Source organism: Aspergillus chevalieri, chromosome 1 (genome assembly GCF_016861735.1).
Source record: "Aspergillus chevalieri M1 DNA, chromosome 1, nearly complete sequence".
Lineage (NCBI taxonomy): Eukaryota > Fungi > Ascomycota > Eurotiomycetes > Eurotiales > Aspergillaceae > Aspergillus > Aspergillus chevalieri.
The window spans coordinates 3401257-3418355 of NC_057362.1; the positions used below are offsets into that span (position 1 = coordinate 3401257).

At 49.2% G+C, this 17099-nt stretch overlaps 7 protein-coding genes across 7 annotated transcripts; 4 read left to right on the top strand and 3 right to left on the bottom strand.

Moving 5' to 3' along the window:
- Positions 1–35: 35 nt before the first annotated feature.
- YCK1 (casein kinase I) lies at positions 36–1609 on the top strand (the record flags this gene model as incomplete). The annotated part of the gene is made up of 5 exons (XM_043275704.1): positions 36–164; positions 226–295; positions 342–490; positions 545–950; positions 1026–1609. 5 exons carry the CDS (start codon positions 36–38, stop codon positions 1607–1609), a joined length of 1338 nt encoding a protein of 445 aa, XP_043132285.1.
- Positions 1610–5919: 4310 nt separating this feature from the next.
- ACHE_11166S (regulator of G-protein signaling domain-containing protein) lies at positions 5920–7011 on the top strand (the record flags this gene model as incomplete). The annotated part of the gene is made up of 1 exon (XM_043275705.1): positions 5920–7011. One exon carries the CDS (start codon positions 5920–5922, stop codon positions 7009–7011), a length of 1092 nt encoding a protein of 363 aa, XP_043132286.1.
- A 511-nt stretch (positions 7012–7522) lies between these two features.
- On the bottom strand, positions 7523–9342 carry ACHE_11167A (RUS1 family protein; the record flags this gene model as incomplete). Its single annotated transcript, XM_043275706.1, has 5 exons — positions 7523–8326; positions 8385–8429; positions 8482–9007; positions 9053–9162; positions 9208–9342. 5 exons carry the CDS (start codon positions 9340–9342, stop codon positions 7523–7525), a joined length of 1620 nt encoding a protein of 539 aa, XP_043132287.1.
- Positions 9343–9920: 578 nt separating this feature from the next.
- On the bottom strand, positions 9921–10351 carry ACHE_11168A (alpha-ketoglutarate dehydrogenase subunit KGD4; the record flags this gene model as incomplete). Its single annotated transcript, XM_043275707.1, has 2 exons — positions 9921–10207; positions 10276–10351. 2 exons carry the CDS (start codon positions 10349–10351, stop codon positions 9921–9923), a joined length of 363 nt encoding a protein of 120 aa, XP_043132288.1.
- A 669-nt stretch (positions 10352–11020) lies between these two features.
- Positions 11021–11908, top strand: SRB5 (mediator of RNA polymerase II transcription subunit 18; the record flags this gene model as incomplete). Its single annotated transcript, XM_043275708.1, has 2 exons — positions 11021–11535; positions 11587–11908. The coding sequence occupies 2 exons, from the start codon at positions 11021–11023 to the stop codon at positions 11906–11908; spliced, it is 837 nt and encodes a 278-aa protein (XP_043132289.1).
- Positions 11909–12361: 453 nt separating this feature from the next.
- Positions 12362–13742, top strand: ACHE_11170S (putative DNA 3'-phosphatase Tpp1; the record flags this gene model as incomplete). The annotated part of the gene is made up of 6 exons (XM_043275710.1): positions 12362–12488; positions 12552–12709; positions 12769–12881; positions 12930–13223; positions 13282–13543; positions 13593–13742. 6 exons carry the CDS (start codon positions 12362–12364, stop codon positions 13740–13742), a joined length of 1104 nt encoding a protein of 367 aa, XP_043132290.1.
- Positions 13743–14958: 1216 nt separating this feature from the next.
- ACHE_11171A (uncharacterized protein) lies at positions 14959–16545 on the bottom strand (the record flags this gene model as incomplete). Its single annotated transcript, XM_043275711.1, has 2 exons — positions 14959–16169; positions 16230–16545. The coding sequence occupies 2 exons, from the start codon at positions 16543–16545 to the stop codon at positions 14959–14961; spliced, it is 1527 nt and encodes a 508-aa protein (XP_043132291.1).
- Between the last annotated feature and the right edge of the window lie 554 nt (positions 16546–17099).

A 17099-nucleotide genomic window follows, 5' to 3' on the forward strand; every position in this document is an offset into this window, starting at 1 on the left:
CGTTGTACCCTGTCCCGGTCGCTTCGCTACTTGCAATGTCGTCCTCGTCGTCCAACGTAGTGGGTGTCCACTACAGGGTGGGAAAGAAGATTGGTGAAGGGTCATTTGGTGTCATCTTCGAGGGAACGAATCTCCTGAATAACCAGCAGGTGGCTATCAAATTTGTACGTCGTGGTCTTCACATACGCCGTCTCCGATAGGCTGCAATGCTTACCGCTTAAACAGGAACCTAGGAAAAGTGATGCACCACAACTTCGGGATGAATATCGGACGTATAAGATCCTGGTCGGATGCCGTAAGTTTGGAGCCTTTGATCAGAGAACGAGTCTAACCCGTGGCAGCTGGCATTCCCAACGTTTATTACTTCGGCCAGGAAGGTTTACACAACATCCTGGTGATCGACCTTCTGGGTCCCAGTCTTGAGGATTTGTTCGACCATTGCAATCGGCGATTCTCTGTCAAGACTGTAGTCATGGTGGCCAAGCAGATGGTACGTTTCTCTTTACATGGTTGGTTAACTTGCAAACTAACATTGCTTCTGTAGCTCTCGCGAGTCCAAACCATCCACGAGAAGAACATGATCTACCGTGATATCAAACCGGACAACTTCCTCATCGGCCGCCCGAACAGCAAGGCCGCCAATGTTATCCATGTCGTCGACTTCGGTATGGCCAAGCAGTACAGAGATCCCAAAACAAAGCAACATATCCCCTATCGCGAACGCAAGTCGCTGTCCGGTACAGCACGTTACATGAGTATCAACACCCATCTGGGCCGTGAGCAATCACGGCGTGACGACTTAGAGGCTCTGGGCCACGTTTTTCTCTACTTCCTGCGCGGCGGTCTTCCATGGCAGGGTCTGAAGGCTGCGACCAACAAGCAAAAATACGAGAAAATTGGCGAGAAGAAGCAAACCACCGCCATCAAAGATCTTTGTGAAGGATATCCAGGTACTTTTGAACCCCGATTTCTCGATTATAGATGTTATCTTCGTCCGCAGGCCAGCACTAATCAACTAGGCATAGAAGAATTCACAAAGTACCTTACCTACGTCCGCAACCTTGGTTTCGAAGACACTCCGGATTACGACTACTTGAGGGACCTGTTGTCGCAGGCTCTCAAGAACTCCGGGGAGGTCGAAGATGGCGAATATGATTGGATGAAGCTCAACAACGGCCGTGGGTGGGAATACAAGTCGTATTCGTCCCAACAACACCTGCAGCAGAACCTCCCCAATACGTCTGGTCGAGACCTTCACGCGCAACAATACCGTGCAAGTCAGCGTCCTGGCGTGACGGCAGACCGTTTAAACGCCGCGCAGCCCCCGCCCCCTTCTCCGGCCAAACCCGGAGCTGGGAAGACGCGCGAGCGACCAAGCGCCTCAAGCGGCATGCCGCCGAAACGCCAAAGTGCGGGGATGGACACTACAGCACCAACAGCATCAACTCAGGCGCAGTTCCAAAACTCAAACCCCAACATCCCGGGCCGGATGGGCAGCCCGGCTAATCAACCCATGAGCCCTCAACCGGCACAGGGTACTCAGGCAAAGAGTGAGCCGCAGCCCACTTTCGTGCAGAAAGTGATGAAAGCATTATGCTGCGGTAGGTGATACTCGCTCTCATGTACAAAGTGTCGATTATCATCAAAGTTTTTCTCGACTTATTTTTCTTTTTCTCTTTTGATCAGGTTGAACGCAAGCGCCGATATTCTGTACTTCTAACGTGATCTCGCGGGCCATGTCGTGTCTTTCAGCTTGTCGACCTTACTTTCCCGATTTGTTTATCATGGGCTTTTCTTTATTTTTTTCCTTCTCATTCCCTCCCTTGGTCCTTTTACCTGAAAGGCGACAATGGTTACCGATCTCTCTCGGCTGCTCCCGTCAAGGGAATCTTGTTGGTTTCGCACACGGCTTTGCGGAAGTATTCGATGGATCGAGGCCATTCTACTTTTTTTGTTTTCTTAATCATGACTGGGTCTCGGAGTTAGAGGACGTCTTTATGGCCGATCTCATCCGCGAAGCAAAGAAAAGTCGACCTGAGCGGTCTCAGAGCGGCCCATTTCCCTTTTCTTCTATTGTCTCCTATATTATTTCATATCATCTCACTCGTTTATGGTGCTATGGATACGGAACGGCGAACTTGAGGATTCCTATGCTTTTCTTGTGCATCTCATTATACTTGTTTGGCGTGAACTACATTTAATATTAGACTTTCATCTTGTCGCCGGTTATATGATCTCTCCGACTTGGATCTCGGTTTGTTTTCGAGCGTCTTTACCTTCTACTGCCTTTCTTCGATCGTCGATAATTGGCTGGGGTTGTTTTACAGTGAAGCGTATACCATACAAATGTTTGCATATGCCTCTCTATTTGAAAAAAAAAAGAAAAAGAAAAAAACGGAGTTCCATCGGAGTTGATCATGCTAGGCGGCCAGTGGCTGTCTTGTTCTGTTTCTGTTTGTTATTCGGGATTAAGCGCATTGCATCTGCCATGTGTTTTCTGTTATCTTTGCCCGTCCCCGCGACGGCCCATGTTTAGATAACCGGTCTCTGCAGGACGTTGCGTTTCTCTGTTTCATATATGTCTCTTGTTTGTTGGTGCTGCTGTTGTTTTGTTCCTTTCTGCTAATCTACAGTTTGTGTTTAGTTGTGTCGTTTGGTTTGCACAGTTGGGCTTCCAAAAAATCAGCATTCTTTTCTATCTGGCGTTTTGATTCGTATACACCAGTGGTGGCGTAGCGTAAACAGATATCACCTGAAGTACCATCGATATAGAGCTTAAAATTGTTCTCTATTTCGGCCAGTAAGAATATTTCTCCCGGTACCCGACAGAGGATGTGGCTGTCGGTCCTAAGCTAGATGGTGCTTAGAGCTTGGAGTGCGAAGGCACCGCACTAAGCTATACTATAAACAGATAATTGTGTTATCTGGTGGCGTGGTAGATAGTATTGACTTTACAGATATGTTATCGGCACCAAATACAATTGTTTAAGCTTTCTGCCACACCCTCTGTTTGAGCATGGTGACACATAGTGACCATCGGTTATCCCCGGTGATTCTCTGGATATTCACGGGAACCTCAGAGCCAGACCCAGTGAGCAGCAAAGCTAATTGACAGTTATATTGACACTAGTAGTTGCATCACTGCGGAGTTGTACTTTTTACAGCAGCTGCCATTGATTGGCGTGATCCACGCTGCATAGTGAAGAAGTACTACTGTAACTTGAGTTCCATACTATTACTTCTATTACTTGTATTGGCATTGAGATCTAGAATGTTAGTCATCCACGGGTTAGTGATGTGATGCTATGACAGGCAAAGCGATGAACAAATGATAAGCCGATGTGTTGTGGAGGATCGACTGATGTGAGACTCGTGGGGAATGCAGCTTTCATCATACATAACTCTGTACGCTGACAGAGAACAGTGATGCAACTACCGCTGCAGTCCAACCGTTAAAGTAAGGGAAAGCTGACTTCTCCGCACTTTGTAGCTAGAATCGCAATCGAGACCAGGACGGACCCTGGTCGATATGGGAAGCTCTACCAGCACTGTACTGTATATGCACGAATGTGTTAATTCGGGTATTGCCCCGAACGAGCGCAATGACTCGCATGCCAAGTCTGTATTTTTACATAGTACGGTACTGAGTACAGGGAAACCGAAGGCAGCCAGATTTGAGGATCATGTGACACCAGTGTTGAATTCTAGAAAGATACTGAAGTTTTTTTTTTTCCCGGTGTAACCATCAGGAACAAATGTGGAAAAGGATGGAACTCATCGATGCACTGATCAAGCATACATCATAAGAGTCATGCAAGGGTGCGATGACGTTGATGTAAATCCGGTAAATCCTCATAGATCAGACCATGGAACTAGAATGTGGTAATACAGAGAATGTTAGAGTTAGAGTGCTATTAGTTAGAAGATAGTATCAGAATAGAACGCTGTGACTGACTCGAATCGATATCGATCGATCGGAAAATAACCACCGCAGAGGACCTTCCTGAATTGGGAAAAGCCTGTTGGTTGGACCCGAGGATCACCGACAGCCGGGTGGACCCGGGTGGCAAAGCTTCTGGAACGATTCCTCCAACCACACTCTGGCCCTTCTCTCACGTGAGCACGGGGCGGGTTTTTTACGTTTCAGCGTCGGCAAAGCCTCCGCCGGATATCTTCTGATTGGGTGATGGCAGGTATGTCCACGCAAGTTCTTTCCAGAATGTGACACCAAGGTGTCATTCGCTGCCTCTGAGTAACTCCCTTACTTGTTTGGCCAACGGTTCAACCAATGTATTCCTTTGGAATTTTCTCATGAGCTGGCGTGTTCTAGAAGGCTTGTATTTCTTTTTTTTGTTGATACATACAGTTTACTACAAGTACAGTACAGTATGTATTTGTACAGTAAGAGCTTTAACACGCGGCCGATGCAGGTTTGCAGCCCTTGCAGAGAACTAGACTCGAAGCAGCAGTTGAGACCGGAGACTCCATACTCCGTCGTACAGCTAAATCAGGGAAATCCGGTTTTCTGCGCACTAGTACAGTACGCTAAACTTTGTTTGTATGTAGTAAGGTGGTGGTAAAGTGTGTACCATGTCCATCCTCGCACTGTTTACTTCTGGCTCGAAGTTTCTTTGTGCAGATCGGCCTGGAGACTGATTTGTTGAATTAACCTGATTCAAGCCGGGATCTCCGTCAGGTCTCTTGTGTATTGAGAGTCTTTTGTCACCCCGTAGTATCACCCCTTGCGATAGGTGGCTTGGCGCCATGCAGATCCTGTCAGTGAGGAGCCAATCAGGGGGTCGGTTGGCGCTCGGAATATCATGATAGAAGATAACAATTGGATGGGGTGATTTACAAGACTTTGACAGTGCTTGTAGTTTATGGCATACGAGTGTATAGTACTGCTATTATATAGTACTACTTGACAGTCATTGATATCCTATTCTTCACCTACTTTGTGCACTTACAGAGTACCCTGTATATATATGTCCTCCAGTGTACTCCGTACCCGTATCCCATTCTCTGTAAAGAGTACAGTGGTAGTGCTCAGGGGCCTCTTATCAGTATGACTAAGACCCACTGCGAAGATCTTTCTCCTCTCGCCTGACTCGGCCAATCAGACAACACTACCCTCATTTCCCAATCCTCCATGACTCCACACCATCTAGAAGGGGCGTTAGTTGCCTGCTGATTTGACTTGAAGCAATCATGTCAATTTGTTATATCATGTTATCACGTAGAGTGCTATGATTCTGAATATCTATTGCAAGGTAATACTCACACATACTCACACATACTCACACATACTCGCACATACAAGTATCCATGATCTCTGGCACTGGCGGAAAGTATCGTCATGGTGGGGCGGATACGGTACTGTAATGATTACGGTATCAATGAATCCTGCCGTTTCGGTGGATCCGCAGAGCAAGCGAAAAAAAAAAAGCGGGAATGCAAAAGTCGCTTTTCGCAGCGATCGATGCGCTTTTGTACGCTTTTGCTTGTATTTCAACTTCCGCTCCCCTCTTCTTTTCCTCTCTTTACTCTGGCTTTGAATCTGATATTGCCGGACTGATACAATTCTCTCTTATTGTTCACTCTTTGTACATTAGCCTCGCCGGCATTTCCGACCTCTTTAACTAATCCCTTGTTCCGGCGTTTCTCCTCTTTTCCCACCCTGGAGGATTCCTTTCGTTGCCGCCTATAAGTCCTACTACTCTTACGCCCGACCGTGGTGTTTCACTTGAAAGTCTTCCGCGGTCGTTTTGACTCAGCCAAAAGAAAAAAAAAAGAAGCATTCATACGCATATAATTCACCCCCATAAGCCCCCCGGTCGCCTGGAGACTCATTAAACCCTCCCCGGAGAGGATCCCGGAGACCGTCCCCTGCGGAAAGAAAGCCACGGTATACCGACCGAGATGCTGAAGAAGAAGTCTCAAAACAACCCCTCCCGCTCCTTTTGGAATCACTCTCCTAGCTCGACTCCTGAACTGTCTCCCACATCGTCCTCTTCCGATAGTGAATTCGACGAAGAGATGGACTCTTCATCGGGATCCCGGCCGATCAGCTTTTCCGTCCCGCGTGGCGCTTACTGTTCGATGCGCCCGTCGCTGGAACAAGTCCTCACCAACACCGCTCCTCCCCCGTACACTCTCAGCGCATTCATGGCCTACCTTTCTCAGAACCACTGCCTCGAAACCCTTGAATTCACCCTGGAGGCCAAGCGGTACCGGGAGACGTTTGAAGCAGTTACCCACCAGCTGGGCGAATACCCCTCCGTCAACATCGATTGTCCCGAATGCCAGCACCTGTGCATGCTGTGGCAGCGACTCTTGACGGCATACATCCTCCCTGGCTCCCCTCGCGAGATCAACGTGACCAGCGACGTGCGCGGCAACATCCTCCGCGAGGCCGCCATCAACCCCCCGCCTCACCCGCAGGTTCTCGACGTCGCCGTCAAGTTGATCCATGAACTGATGGAGGAGTCGATCTTCATGCCATTCCTCAACTCCCATTCGACATCCGCCTACAGCATGCCCTCGTACTCGTCCGAGTTCTCCCCTCCTAGCGATGACGGCGTGATGGTGGTCGGCAAGTCGAGCTTCGAAGAGCACACGGAGAAGCGGTCTCGTTCGAAATCGAAGCGCCTGACTCCCCCGTCGTCCGCCAAGGAACTTGGATCGCCCTTTGTGGCGGGCAGCCACTCTAGCAAATCCAACTTTAGCCTCAGCATGATGACAAGCCTGGGCAAGTCTGGTCACCGGAGTGGTCAGACGCCGAGTCCTGGTGGTAATGACCTTTCTCTCACCGATGATTCGGGATCCAACGCTAGCATGGGAGAACTCATGACTCCGCCGACTACTCCGCCATCGACCGACCCGTTCCCGTTTCTCAGCCAGAGCCCCAAGAACCGCACCGAGAACCCTTGGAAGAAAATGTCCATGATACTGGGGTTCAAGAAGCGCGGGAACGCGAGTCGCGACATGAAGATCTTTGGCATGGACGATTGACTACCTGCCGCATTGCCTTTACTATAATATTTTACGCTTCAATGCTTATAGAGGGACGATTTGACTTACATTCTCACGACACGACTGGTCTTGTTTAGATATAATGAGCGACGTTCGCCATGTTTGCCTTTCTTTTTGGATGAGTGAACGCATTGTGCATTTCCGGCGCTTTCTTTTTGTTTTCTATATTTCCTTTGGATACTCTTTGGTTGGCGTTTGGGTGACCAAGCGAGCGATTTGATTTTTTATTTTTGAAAAGATTTTCTATACTTATAGATAGAGCATGGTCCTACATTGGACTTGGTTGCCTTTCGTTAGGCTGGCGTCGGTGCTGATTTTTGTGGGCGCGATTAATGTCACCTTTGTCTGTTAACTTGTTTTTGGGACTGCATGCTGGCATTTCATGTCTTCTCTTATTAGATAGCATCATGCGAATACCCATTAGATACCCATTTCTACCCACTTCACTATTCTGTACAAATATGTAGACAAGTTCCAACTACCTGGCAAGTTAAGCAACCGAAACCCTCCGTCCCGGCCTTGTCTCTAACGACGCAACATCCAACTCCCATCCACATTCTTCCATTGCAGACATGTACTCTCCAAACCTCCTTCCGTGATTCAGGAAAGTCAACGTCTGGTCTAGGACTCGTAGTACCCCATTCTCACCACTGTCTTTGTCAACAACTGGAAATGAAGAGGAAAGTACGCGCGCAGCGAGTAATCCATGCATCCACGCTTTCAGCTGCGAGTGCGGCGTGGATGATTGTTTCAGGAGGGTGTTTGCGGTCCATTTCACTTTAGTGGTGGTGCCAATTGTGGTGATAGAGGTGAGATAGAGGATGTATGCTTCGTTCGTGAAGATACTTGTGAGGTCGGGTAAGAGATTAGGCTCAACTGTGCTGAAGAATCGCTGAACCGATATACCAATATTGGCGTGCCCAAGGGTGATGATTTGGTTAGAGGCAGAAGAGTGACTGGAGTACCACTTTATAACCCCATCACGCTCAAAGATAAGCTCTTTGCTGGCGACCTGTGCTGGCGTCAAGACTCTCCATTTCTTCTTTTCTTCGTGTATATCAGTCTGCGACTGCAATGGTGGTCCCATTTCCCCACCCAAGGTCAGAAATAACAGGGCAGGATCTGAGCCCAGAAGCGTTGAGAAGAGGATATTCGCGCGTTGACGGTTGAGCGTGGTCATTTGCACGGAGCATACGGCGAGGTAGTTTAAGGATAGATGTAGTGTTAGCAAGGTGAGGAGGAAGAGCCAGGTTGTGAGGGGGGTTGTTATGTGGGTTATTATGAGAGAGCCGGTCTATACGTAAGTCAGGTATAGATCTATAGATCTTATGGGGTGAAGGAGAGGTACTGACCAACATCCCAATAAGCGAGATGACAGTCTCCTGCGATGAATCTTTCTAAACACCGTCAGCTAACTCCAACAACCAACAACCAGAAAAGGAGACATACAGCATTAACATCCCCCAAACTTCCCCTCCCACCCCTCACAAAATGCGCACTCAACGTTGCCTTACTACTCCCCCCGGCAACACCACAAAGCGCCGTCAACACCCCCGCGGCACTCAAGACACCCACCCGGACAACACCAGCAGGTACCATCGGCGACAGACAATTCAGCACCATGCCCAGATCGTTGAAGACGTCTGCAGCGAAGCGGTACCGCTTGCATTCCGGCTCGAGGGCTGTGCCGATACGGTAGGCGAAGAGGATTGTTGCGAGGCGCGAGGTTGTGTCTTGGAGGGTGTGTAGGAGGAGGGCGGCTGTTGGGGTTGCGGTGGGGTTTCCGACTCCGACGCCTGTTGCTTTTAGTATGGACGGTTGAGATACTGGGGATATAAGGCAGGAGGGAGACCTTGCAGGACGGCTCTGGAAGCTAGGAGTCCGGCAATGGAGCTGCTGAAGGCTTGGAAGGAGTCCTGGGTTGTTATTGCATGCACAGTTGCGCGGGCTGGATGGACTTACGAATATTTGATATCTAGATCGTTAGCTTAATCTGACAAGGACATATACGTTGACTTACGGCAGATAATCATCAGTGACGCTATGCGGGTATCCAGCCGGAAGAAAGACATCCCCGAGGATACTCATCAGATTGGCCCGAGGCCATGACGAGGGTGAAGCGGTTGGAGGCTGACATTGTTAGCGATATCTTGTATCAGATACAGGTTCACTTACAATGTGGTCAATCCGCCCTGTCTGCGCGCCATTGCGGCTCTGTTTCTGAGACTCTGTGTATACATACGTCGCGGTGGGGTGCTTCACTTCATCTGTTTCGATTAAAGTGATGGCATTCCGGTCATTAGAGGCCATCTTGATCCGGGTACTTGATACGTTTGATGATGCCGCGAATGAAGTCAAATTGGAACGCGGCTGCAGGAGGCACGTGAACACGCATGTTAACGACCAACGGGTAACGACTTGACTGGGATCCTAATTCCGAGGCATGTGCATCAACTGCATTAATCAAACTTTTCAGTAGATTTTCGCTAAAAATGTGTATGTACGCGATCCGTTAACCGTGGCATTCCTCCCGTTGTACATCAGAAATGGAAAAAACCATCCGATAGTGTGCACCCAAGTAGCATGAAAAGACATTCCAGAATCCAAAAACCGCTAAGAAGAGAAACACATAACCACCAGCGCCATGACTTGAACGAAAAAAGAAAAAGGGGAAAAAAAAAGAAAAAGACAAGCAAGAAATAAAAGGTGATAGACATGACGTTTCCTGTTCACGAATGTATCATGCCCCATGTATAGATTCAACATCTCCCCTTACTAGCGTCCGCCGACGTAGAAAAATTCCCATGGCCAGTCAGTAGTGACCATTATTCCCATCATAAGACATCCCTCGCATCATATCCATGCCAATTCGCGCGTCGGAAGATAGTTTAGCTGCAGAGGCTAGCACCGCCGGTCTCAATGGCCTCAATTTCAGCCTCAGACCAGGGCAGACGGTGGAAGCGGGAAGGCAATTCAGCACGGTCGAAAAATTCACCCTCCTTGGGCTGAACAGGACCCAAAGAAGCACCCGGGGCACGACCGATAGCGCCCTGGCTGAACGAGGCACGTCCAAGAGGACCGTGCTGCTGGGCCTTGGAGCGGTAGGCAGCGAACGAGTCGGGCAAAACACCGGTGGGCGAAGCGGGGTGAGCACGAGGCGTGTGGTCTACCGATTCTGTTGATCCATTCAGAATTAGCTGCGTGTTCCCCCCAATGGTCAATGGTGGCGGGGAGAGGACTTACGAGGCACGGAACGCTTGCCAATGAAGCGAATGAGAGGGGTGTGGGCGGCATTGCGAAGAGCAAAAGTGGCACGCATTGTGATGTATTAAGGTGATTAAGAGGCGATTTGGTCAAGTACTATGGTATGTTGGACGTAGATGTTCAGAAGATGGTAAATTGGAAGGAGAAATTTGACAGATCCGGTCCCGTCCGATCCGACCGTGGTGGGCGTTGTGTGGTGGGTAGCTATTATTCCGGAGCTAGTGAGGGGGTGGAAATTATTGAGTAACAGTTGAAATCGCGTTGTACGGAGTATACCAACAGAGCGAGCGAGGAAGAATTAGTAGAGGCAGGAAAAGACACAGAGAGATAAGAGGGAAAAGAAGAGAGTCGGAAGAATGAAGAAAAGAAATAGAAGAACAGGAAGAGAGGAGGGGAAGCCTGATTAGTGATAAGAAGATCGGGGATTGTTACTTCAAATTCCCCAGATCATCTGATTCTGCATCATGTGCGTTTCCAAGCTCTCTGGTGGTGCAATTGTACTACTATCTTTGCTACTTTACTTGATGGTTATGAAAACTTTGACACATGTGAGCCCTGATAACCCTCCATCCTCCGACATTCTCCGGATTTGGCTCGGATCACATGATCGCCACGCTAGCCCTGTTGGGTAACGACCTGGGAAGCTCCATCATATCATATCCATCTCCCAACCACAAACAAGCCCGTTTCGGCCCTCCTTCCAACGAACGACATCGGCTGCACCATGCACGAGTTGTTGTTGTTCGCCTCCGTCCCACACCACCAACACCATGAGCTCCGACAACAACTCGCCGGATTGACGGCCATGCAGCCTCGCCACCGTCTCGAACGGCGTCTGATCTTCAAGGCCTATCGCAAACCTGGTGTAGTTACGACTCGTGTCGGTGCTAGCCAAGATGTTCAGGGCGTCGACTTGCAACGGCTGAATAAAATGTTGAACGGTGGCATGTTTTACACGCAAGTCGTCGGTCCGGTTCTTCGCGAGAACTTTGCTGCTGCTGCTGGAGTTACCCGCGGAGAAGGAGGGGATGATCCCGATGCGGCTATGTCGGGCATTGATGAGTCCCAGAAGGATTCCTTTTCTAATTCGAGCTATGATTATGAAAGCCAATCCTGGAAACTTGAGTTCAGGGATATTCCCGAAGCGGGCACCCGGTCCGCAGTCACTGCTCGCTTGATGGCCAGTGCCGGTCTACCCAAAGGCGATATCGTTGAGCCCATGAATGCGTGGGGATATGGGTTAGTTCTGGCCATCATTCTCTGCATATGATCATTGCTGATACTTTCCAGTTTTGTCACCGAATACGTGGTGGAAGGAGATATCTTCATTCTCAATGACATTGTCATCTTCTTACATCGAGTTCTTCAGTATCCCTCAGAGTCCGCGGATCCTCACGTCCCTCGACGGCAATTGCCTTCGTTCGAGCAGATGACGCCGCTGGACAAGAGTGGTAGCTACGTGCTGCAAGCCGCCATAACAGTCCAAGATGGTGGAAACCAGGAGACGATGAGGACTGCATCGCAGCATTTGTTTGGTCTTCGTGAGCAGCTTCGATCGGCCGTTCGGCTGGAACAGGCGGATCGACTTTCATTGGATACGCGGGCAAAGTGACCTCGCTTTTTTTTTCCGTTTTCTTTTTTTAGCCTCTTATATACCCCCTTCTGTTTGAGTTTAGACAAGCAATAAGCATACTTGGTCCTTGATTATTGTCCGTAGTTAACTTCATCGTACAGAGTACAGAGTACATGTAGTGAATAGAGGACCGGGACGGAGGATTGCCCCCAGGCCTCTAGTTTGTCTTCTTCTTTTACGAGTTTAACTGTCAACTACTGAATACTACTCGTCAAACTTCATCCACCCATTTCTTAGCTCAACTACTTCAGTGCAGAGTTGCTGTTCATCAATACCGTGATGGGTAATATGTAAATCATGTGACCTCGTGAAGCTCGACCACGCGCGGCGCGTCTGATTGTCCCGCCTCCACTCCGCAAGCCCCGTCGACCTGATTCCTGTGCTTCAATTCTCCAATTACTTGAAACAATTCAATACAAACAATCGTCCCTGATGCTGAAAATGGCAGGGACTAGCGCAGCGAAAAGAGCAGCGTCCCCCACCCGCGCCATCTCCCCGCCCCCACTCAAGAGAACGGCGGCGACGACGGCGACGACGACGACGAAGACGACAGTGACGAGTAAGTTCTAATCCCAATGGGCAGTATTGCAGATAGACTGATCAAATAACTCGCTATCTCCAGCAAAATCAGCAGCAAACTTCTTCACCCCCCTCTCGCAAAAGAAACCTGACCCTCTAACGTGGAGGACAGTCAACAACACGCTCATCATTGGAAGATACGCAGGGCAGAAGCACAAACGATCGACCGCGAAGAAGCAAAAGATTGCTGCGTTTGATCTCGTCAGTTTCTTGTGATCTTGGTTAGCGGATAGGATTGGACACGGTGCTGACAGCCGCAGGACTCTACTCTGATCACGTCGGCGTCCGGGACGACCTTTGCGAGGAGCCCGAAGGATTGGAAATGGTGGCATGCGTCGGTACCATCTCGCGTTAGGGAGCTAAACTCGGAAGGGTACGTTCGTTTACAGGTCTCCTTGGGGTCAACCACTAAACGAAGCAGATACCAAGTCGTCGTCGTCTCGAACCAGAAGCAGATCAGCTTGAAGAAGGGGGCTGCTGAGTCAAAGAGCTATAACAACTTTAAAGAGAAAGTTACGGCTGTTATGAATGATCTGGACGTGCCGCTAAGCGTCTACGCGGCGACTGAAAGTGATGAGTACCGCAAGCCCCGGCTGGGGATGTGGAGGGAGTTCCTGGATGACTACGATCTGGATGTGTCGGGGGTAGATTTGAATAGCTCGTTTTTCGTCGGCGATGCCGCTGGTCGGCCGGGGGATCACTCGCAAGTGGACAGGTTGGTCTTCGTTTTCCATTTCTATATCTCATCGATCATCTGAGCTGACGATTACCAGGGGTTTCGCCGTGAATATCGGGGTAGATTTCAAAACACCCGAGGAATTTTTCCTCAACCAGCCCCCGGAAGCATTCGAGAAGCCCTTTGATCCTGCCTCATACCTGCACACCGGCGAACAAGACCCTCCGCTATTCACTCGCCAACATCCTCTCGAGCTTGTCATTTTCTGTGGCAGTCCCGGGGCTGGGAAATCCACGTTCTATTGGAACAATCTCGAGCCGCTGGGATACGAACGTGTTAATCAGGACATCCTGAAAACAGTATGCCTCCAGTCAACATATGAACAAAAGCACAAGCTAACCCGCGCAGCGTCCTAAATGCCTGAAAGTCGCGCGAGAACATCTGTCCGACAGGAAATCTGTCGCTGTGGGTAAGTTCATGTGCCCTTGTTTTCTTTGCTTTATTCGTGCAACATGGTACAATGCACAAGGGGAGACACTGTATCCGTCAGAACCCTAAAACTGCATCACTGGCCATGGGCTTACAAGCTACACATTGAAAACGAAGATTCGCTGACACTAACAAAAAAAAGATAACACGAACGCCGACCCGGAAACACGAGCCCACTGGACCGCACTCGCAAAAGACCTCAAGATCCCCATCCGCTGTGTTCTGTTTCTCGCCTCCCCAGAGTTGTGCAAGCACAACAACGCCGTGCGTGCCGTAAATCGCACATTGGTACGCCTCGCTCTACATTCCCGTCAAGACAGGAAGAAGAACGAGCTAACACGTGTTCGATAATAGAACCCCGAATCTCGCACCTCCCTCCCCGGCATCGCATTTGGGGATTTCGGCCGACGCTTCAAGGAGCCCTCGCTTGACGAGGGGTTTAGTGATATCATCCGAGTCGAATTCCGATTTCGCGGTGGGGAGGAGGAAAAGAGGTTGTGGAGTCAACATTATCTGTGATTCGTTATTTTTGTTTCCGTTTATATTTCACCTGGGTACGTGGGAAAAGTGTTGTGTTTTACGAGTATTTGATACCAATAGGCGCGCTGTATAGAGTGATGGGATGTGTTTGCATTTCATTGCATTTCATATAATGACTATTTACTTGAGGTTTAAGATGACAAAAGAACTGAATCAAGTCTATGATACAAAAATGGGTATATGTGGATAAATGCCCGGAGAGATGTATCAAATCCATATGCCCTTTTATTTATTTATTTTTATCTTTTTTTTGATTCAAGCTGCTATCACTTTCGTAATAAGTAAATAATATAACACCGATAATCATTGGCGATAGATAAACAATTATCTGTTAGTAAATGCGATGTAAATGATGCAGTCAGTACAGGGGAATCATGCCATGCCATATCAGTAAGAAATAAAAGAAAATGCAGATAAAGACAGACGGGAAAGAAAGTAAATGAGAAAAGGATCCATGAAGGAATGCAGATGGAAGCGAGTAAGTAGTCGATAGTCCATCGATGGTCGATGTTTCGAGGAAGGGGGCATCAGTCATCAGTCATCAGTAGTTAAGTAAACCATGCAAATGGAGACAAGATATCACAAATAAATAAAACAGAAACATTAGTCGTCACACGCTTCAAATCAAAGATCCCGGAGTTAAGAGAAACGCTCATTGATATGACACAAAAACCAACGCCGGCCGGCTCATAATGAAATGTCGTTAATGAGTGGGATGAAAGAAGAAAAATAGAGAGAAAAGGGATTAGGATCGTCCGATTAGATCCTGGAAGAACTTGAAGAAGCTGCGCTTCAGAGAAGGTCGCGGTTGACAAGGGAGAATCTTCATAGGACCGACTATCTCGCCATCACCCAGTTCTGGGAACTTCTTGTCGTGAAGACGAGGAAGCTTGACTTGGTCACTAGGACCGAAATGCGACTGGGTCAAGCTCAAAGTAGGTCCGTGAGTCTCCTCGAGTTGCGACTGCATGGCCTGATGGTGGCGCTTCCATTCGCGGTTGGTGGCATCCCATTTGGCCTCGGTCAGCTTGTAGATATTGGACGTGACACCGTAGTGTTCCCCAGTGCGGACAAGATGCTTGGCAAAATTGCACTGCGCAAGGTCCCAGTCATCCAGCAATTGGCAAAAGGAATCCATGGTGCAGGTATCAGGCATGTACGGAGCTGGGTGGATGGTGAAATTCGCATGTCCCAGCTTGTTTGCCCACTCATCGTTGGGGTCCGACATGTACAAAGGAGACGGCCCATCTGACATGGAGCGCATAGTGCTGGCGCTCGGGCGATTATGGAATGAGGTCATGGACGGTTGGGATGACAAAGGCGGCGAGGGAATTGTAACCGATGGCTTCCACGTAGCTGGAATGGCGGCGGAGACACAATTGTCGAGATTTAGTACGTCATCTGAAATGTCCGCCACGGTTGGCGACTCCAATGGCGAGGTCACGCCCGCAACAGCAGCAGCCATTGGACCGTCGCCCATGAACGGTGGCAGCAATGGAGTGCTGGCCTGGTGAGTGGAATCGCCCTCTTCCTCGAGGAACTGACGGTTGGCACTGTCTATATCGAGTGGCCGCGCACCCGATTCACTGATTCGTTCCTCGAAGATGGTCCGAGCAGGCGAGGGAGGGATGACGGTGGAGTCAATACGCGCAACTGGGTATCCAGCGGGACTGACTAGGGCAGACGAAGCAGCGGAGCTAGTGCGAGGGTGCCAATTATCTGTATACGAGGCATTGCGGTCCACATCCTCCGACTGGCGGGACTTCCAACGACTGGACATGGTTGAGACGCGCGAGCTGATGCGAGAAAGGCCTTTGGAGGACGTAATACTACCCGAACGTCGCTTCTTGGAGGAATGAGGGGTATCCATGCTGGCATCGGTCAGATCGTAGCAACCGAAATAATCGACGGCGGAGAAGTATGGGTTGTCGACAGATAGGCCTTGATCAAAGTGCTCTACCACAAGTTAATGTTTCTTCTTTCCAGAGTCGGAGAACAGCGTGAGGATAAACATACGGAAATATTCCTGCTCAAGATCCCTTGCTTCATTTGTGCATGGTTCCTCTTGAACACCAGTCAGACCATGGTCTCGGGTCGCACTCTCCATCGAGTTGCCATGACCGGGAGAGGGGACGAGAGAAGAAACGGAGCTGGAGACTCGCGCATGGCCTTTAGACGAGAAAAGAGAAAGTGCAGGCGACACAGGAGTCGAGGAGTCTGTATTTCCAGGCGACTGAATCGAGCGACGAGAAGAGATGGCTGATGGGTCAGCAGTAGCCGCCTCGGAACTATCGCGACGTTTTGCATCGAGTAATTGCGAAAGTTTCAACATGATAGCTGACTGACTCTCAACGCTCAAAGAAGAATAACGTGAGGAGAAAAGACAGCCAGAGATGGTATTGATGTCAATAAAATCTTGAAGGTCACAGAGACATGGTCTATGCTTGTCTGTTTTTTCTTTTTTCTGCCAAACCGCGATGAAGCACAGATAAAAAGACGTGGCGGTGAACGAGTCGTACAGAGAGTAAGAGTACAAGAGCCAACAGCAACGTGGACAATCTATATTGACAGCAGAGGAAAAGCGTTGATGAGGGATAAAGAGGAAAAGAAGGAAGATGACCGATGAAAAGACAGTCACCGATGCAGCGGTTGGGTACCGAGCCGTGTCAGCCACCACAAACAATGCAGTTTTCCAAGCTTGGTACTGGTTCTTCTTTGCTTTCTTTTTCTTCTGAATTCTTTCTTAAATTTCTCTTTTTTTTTTCCTTCGCCAACCAAAAGGCATTATTCACTGGATGTTGACACGCGAGTATCCGGTCCCGGCCGTTCCGCGGATGCAGCGCAGCGGAAAGACCCCGGTGGTTGGTTGTGATGTGTTATGTATCT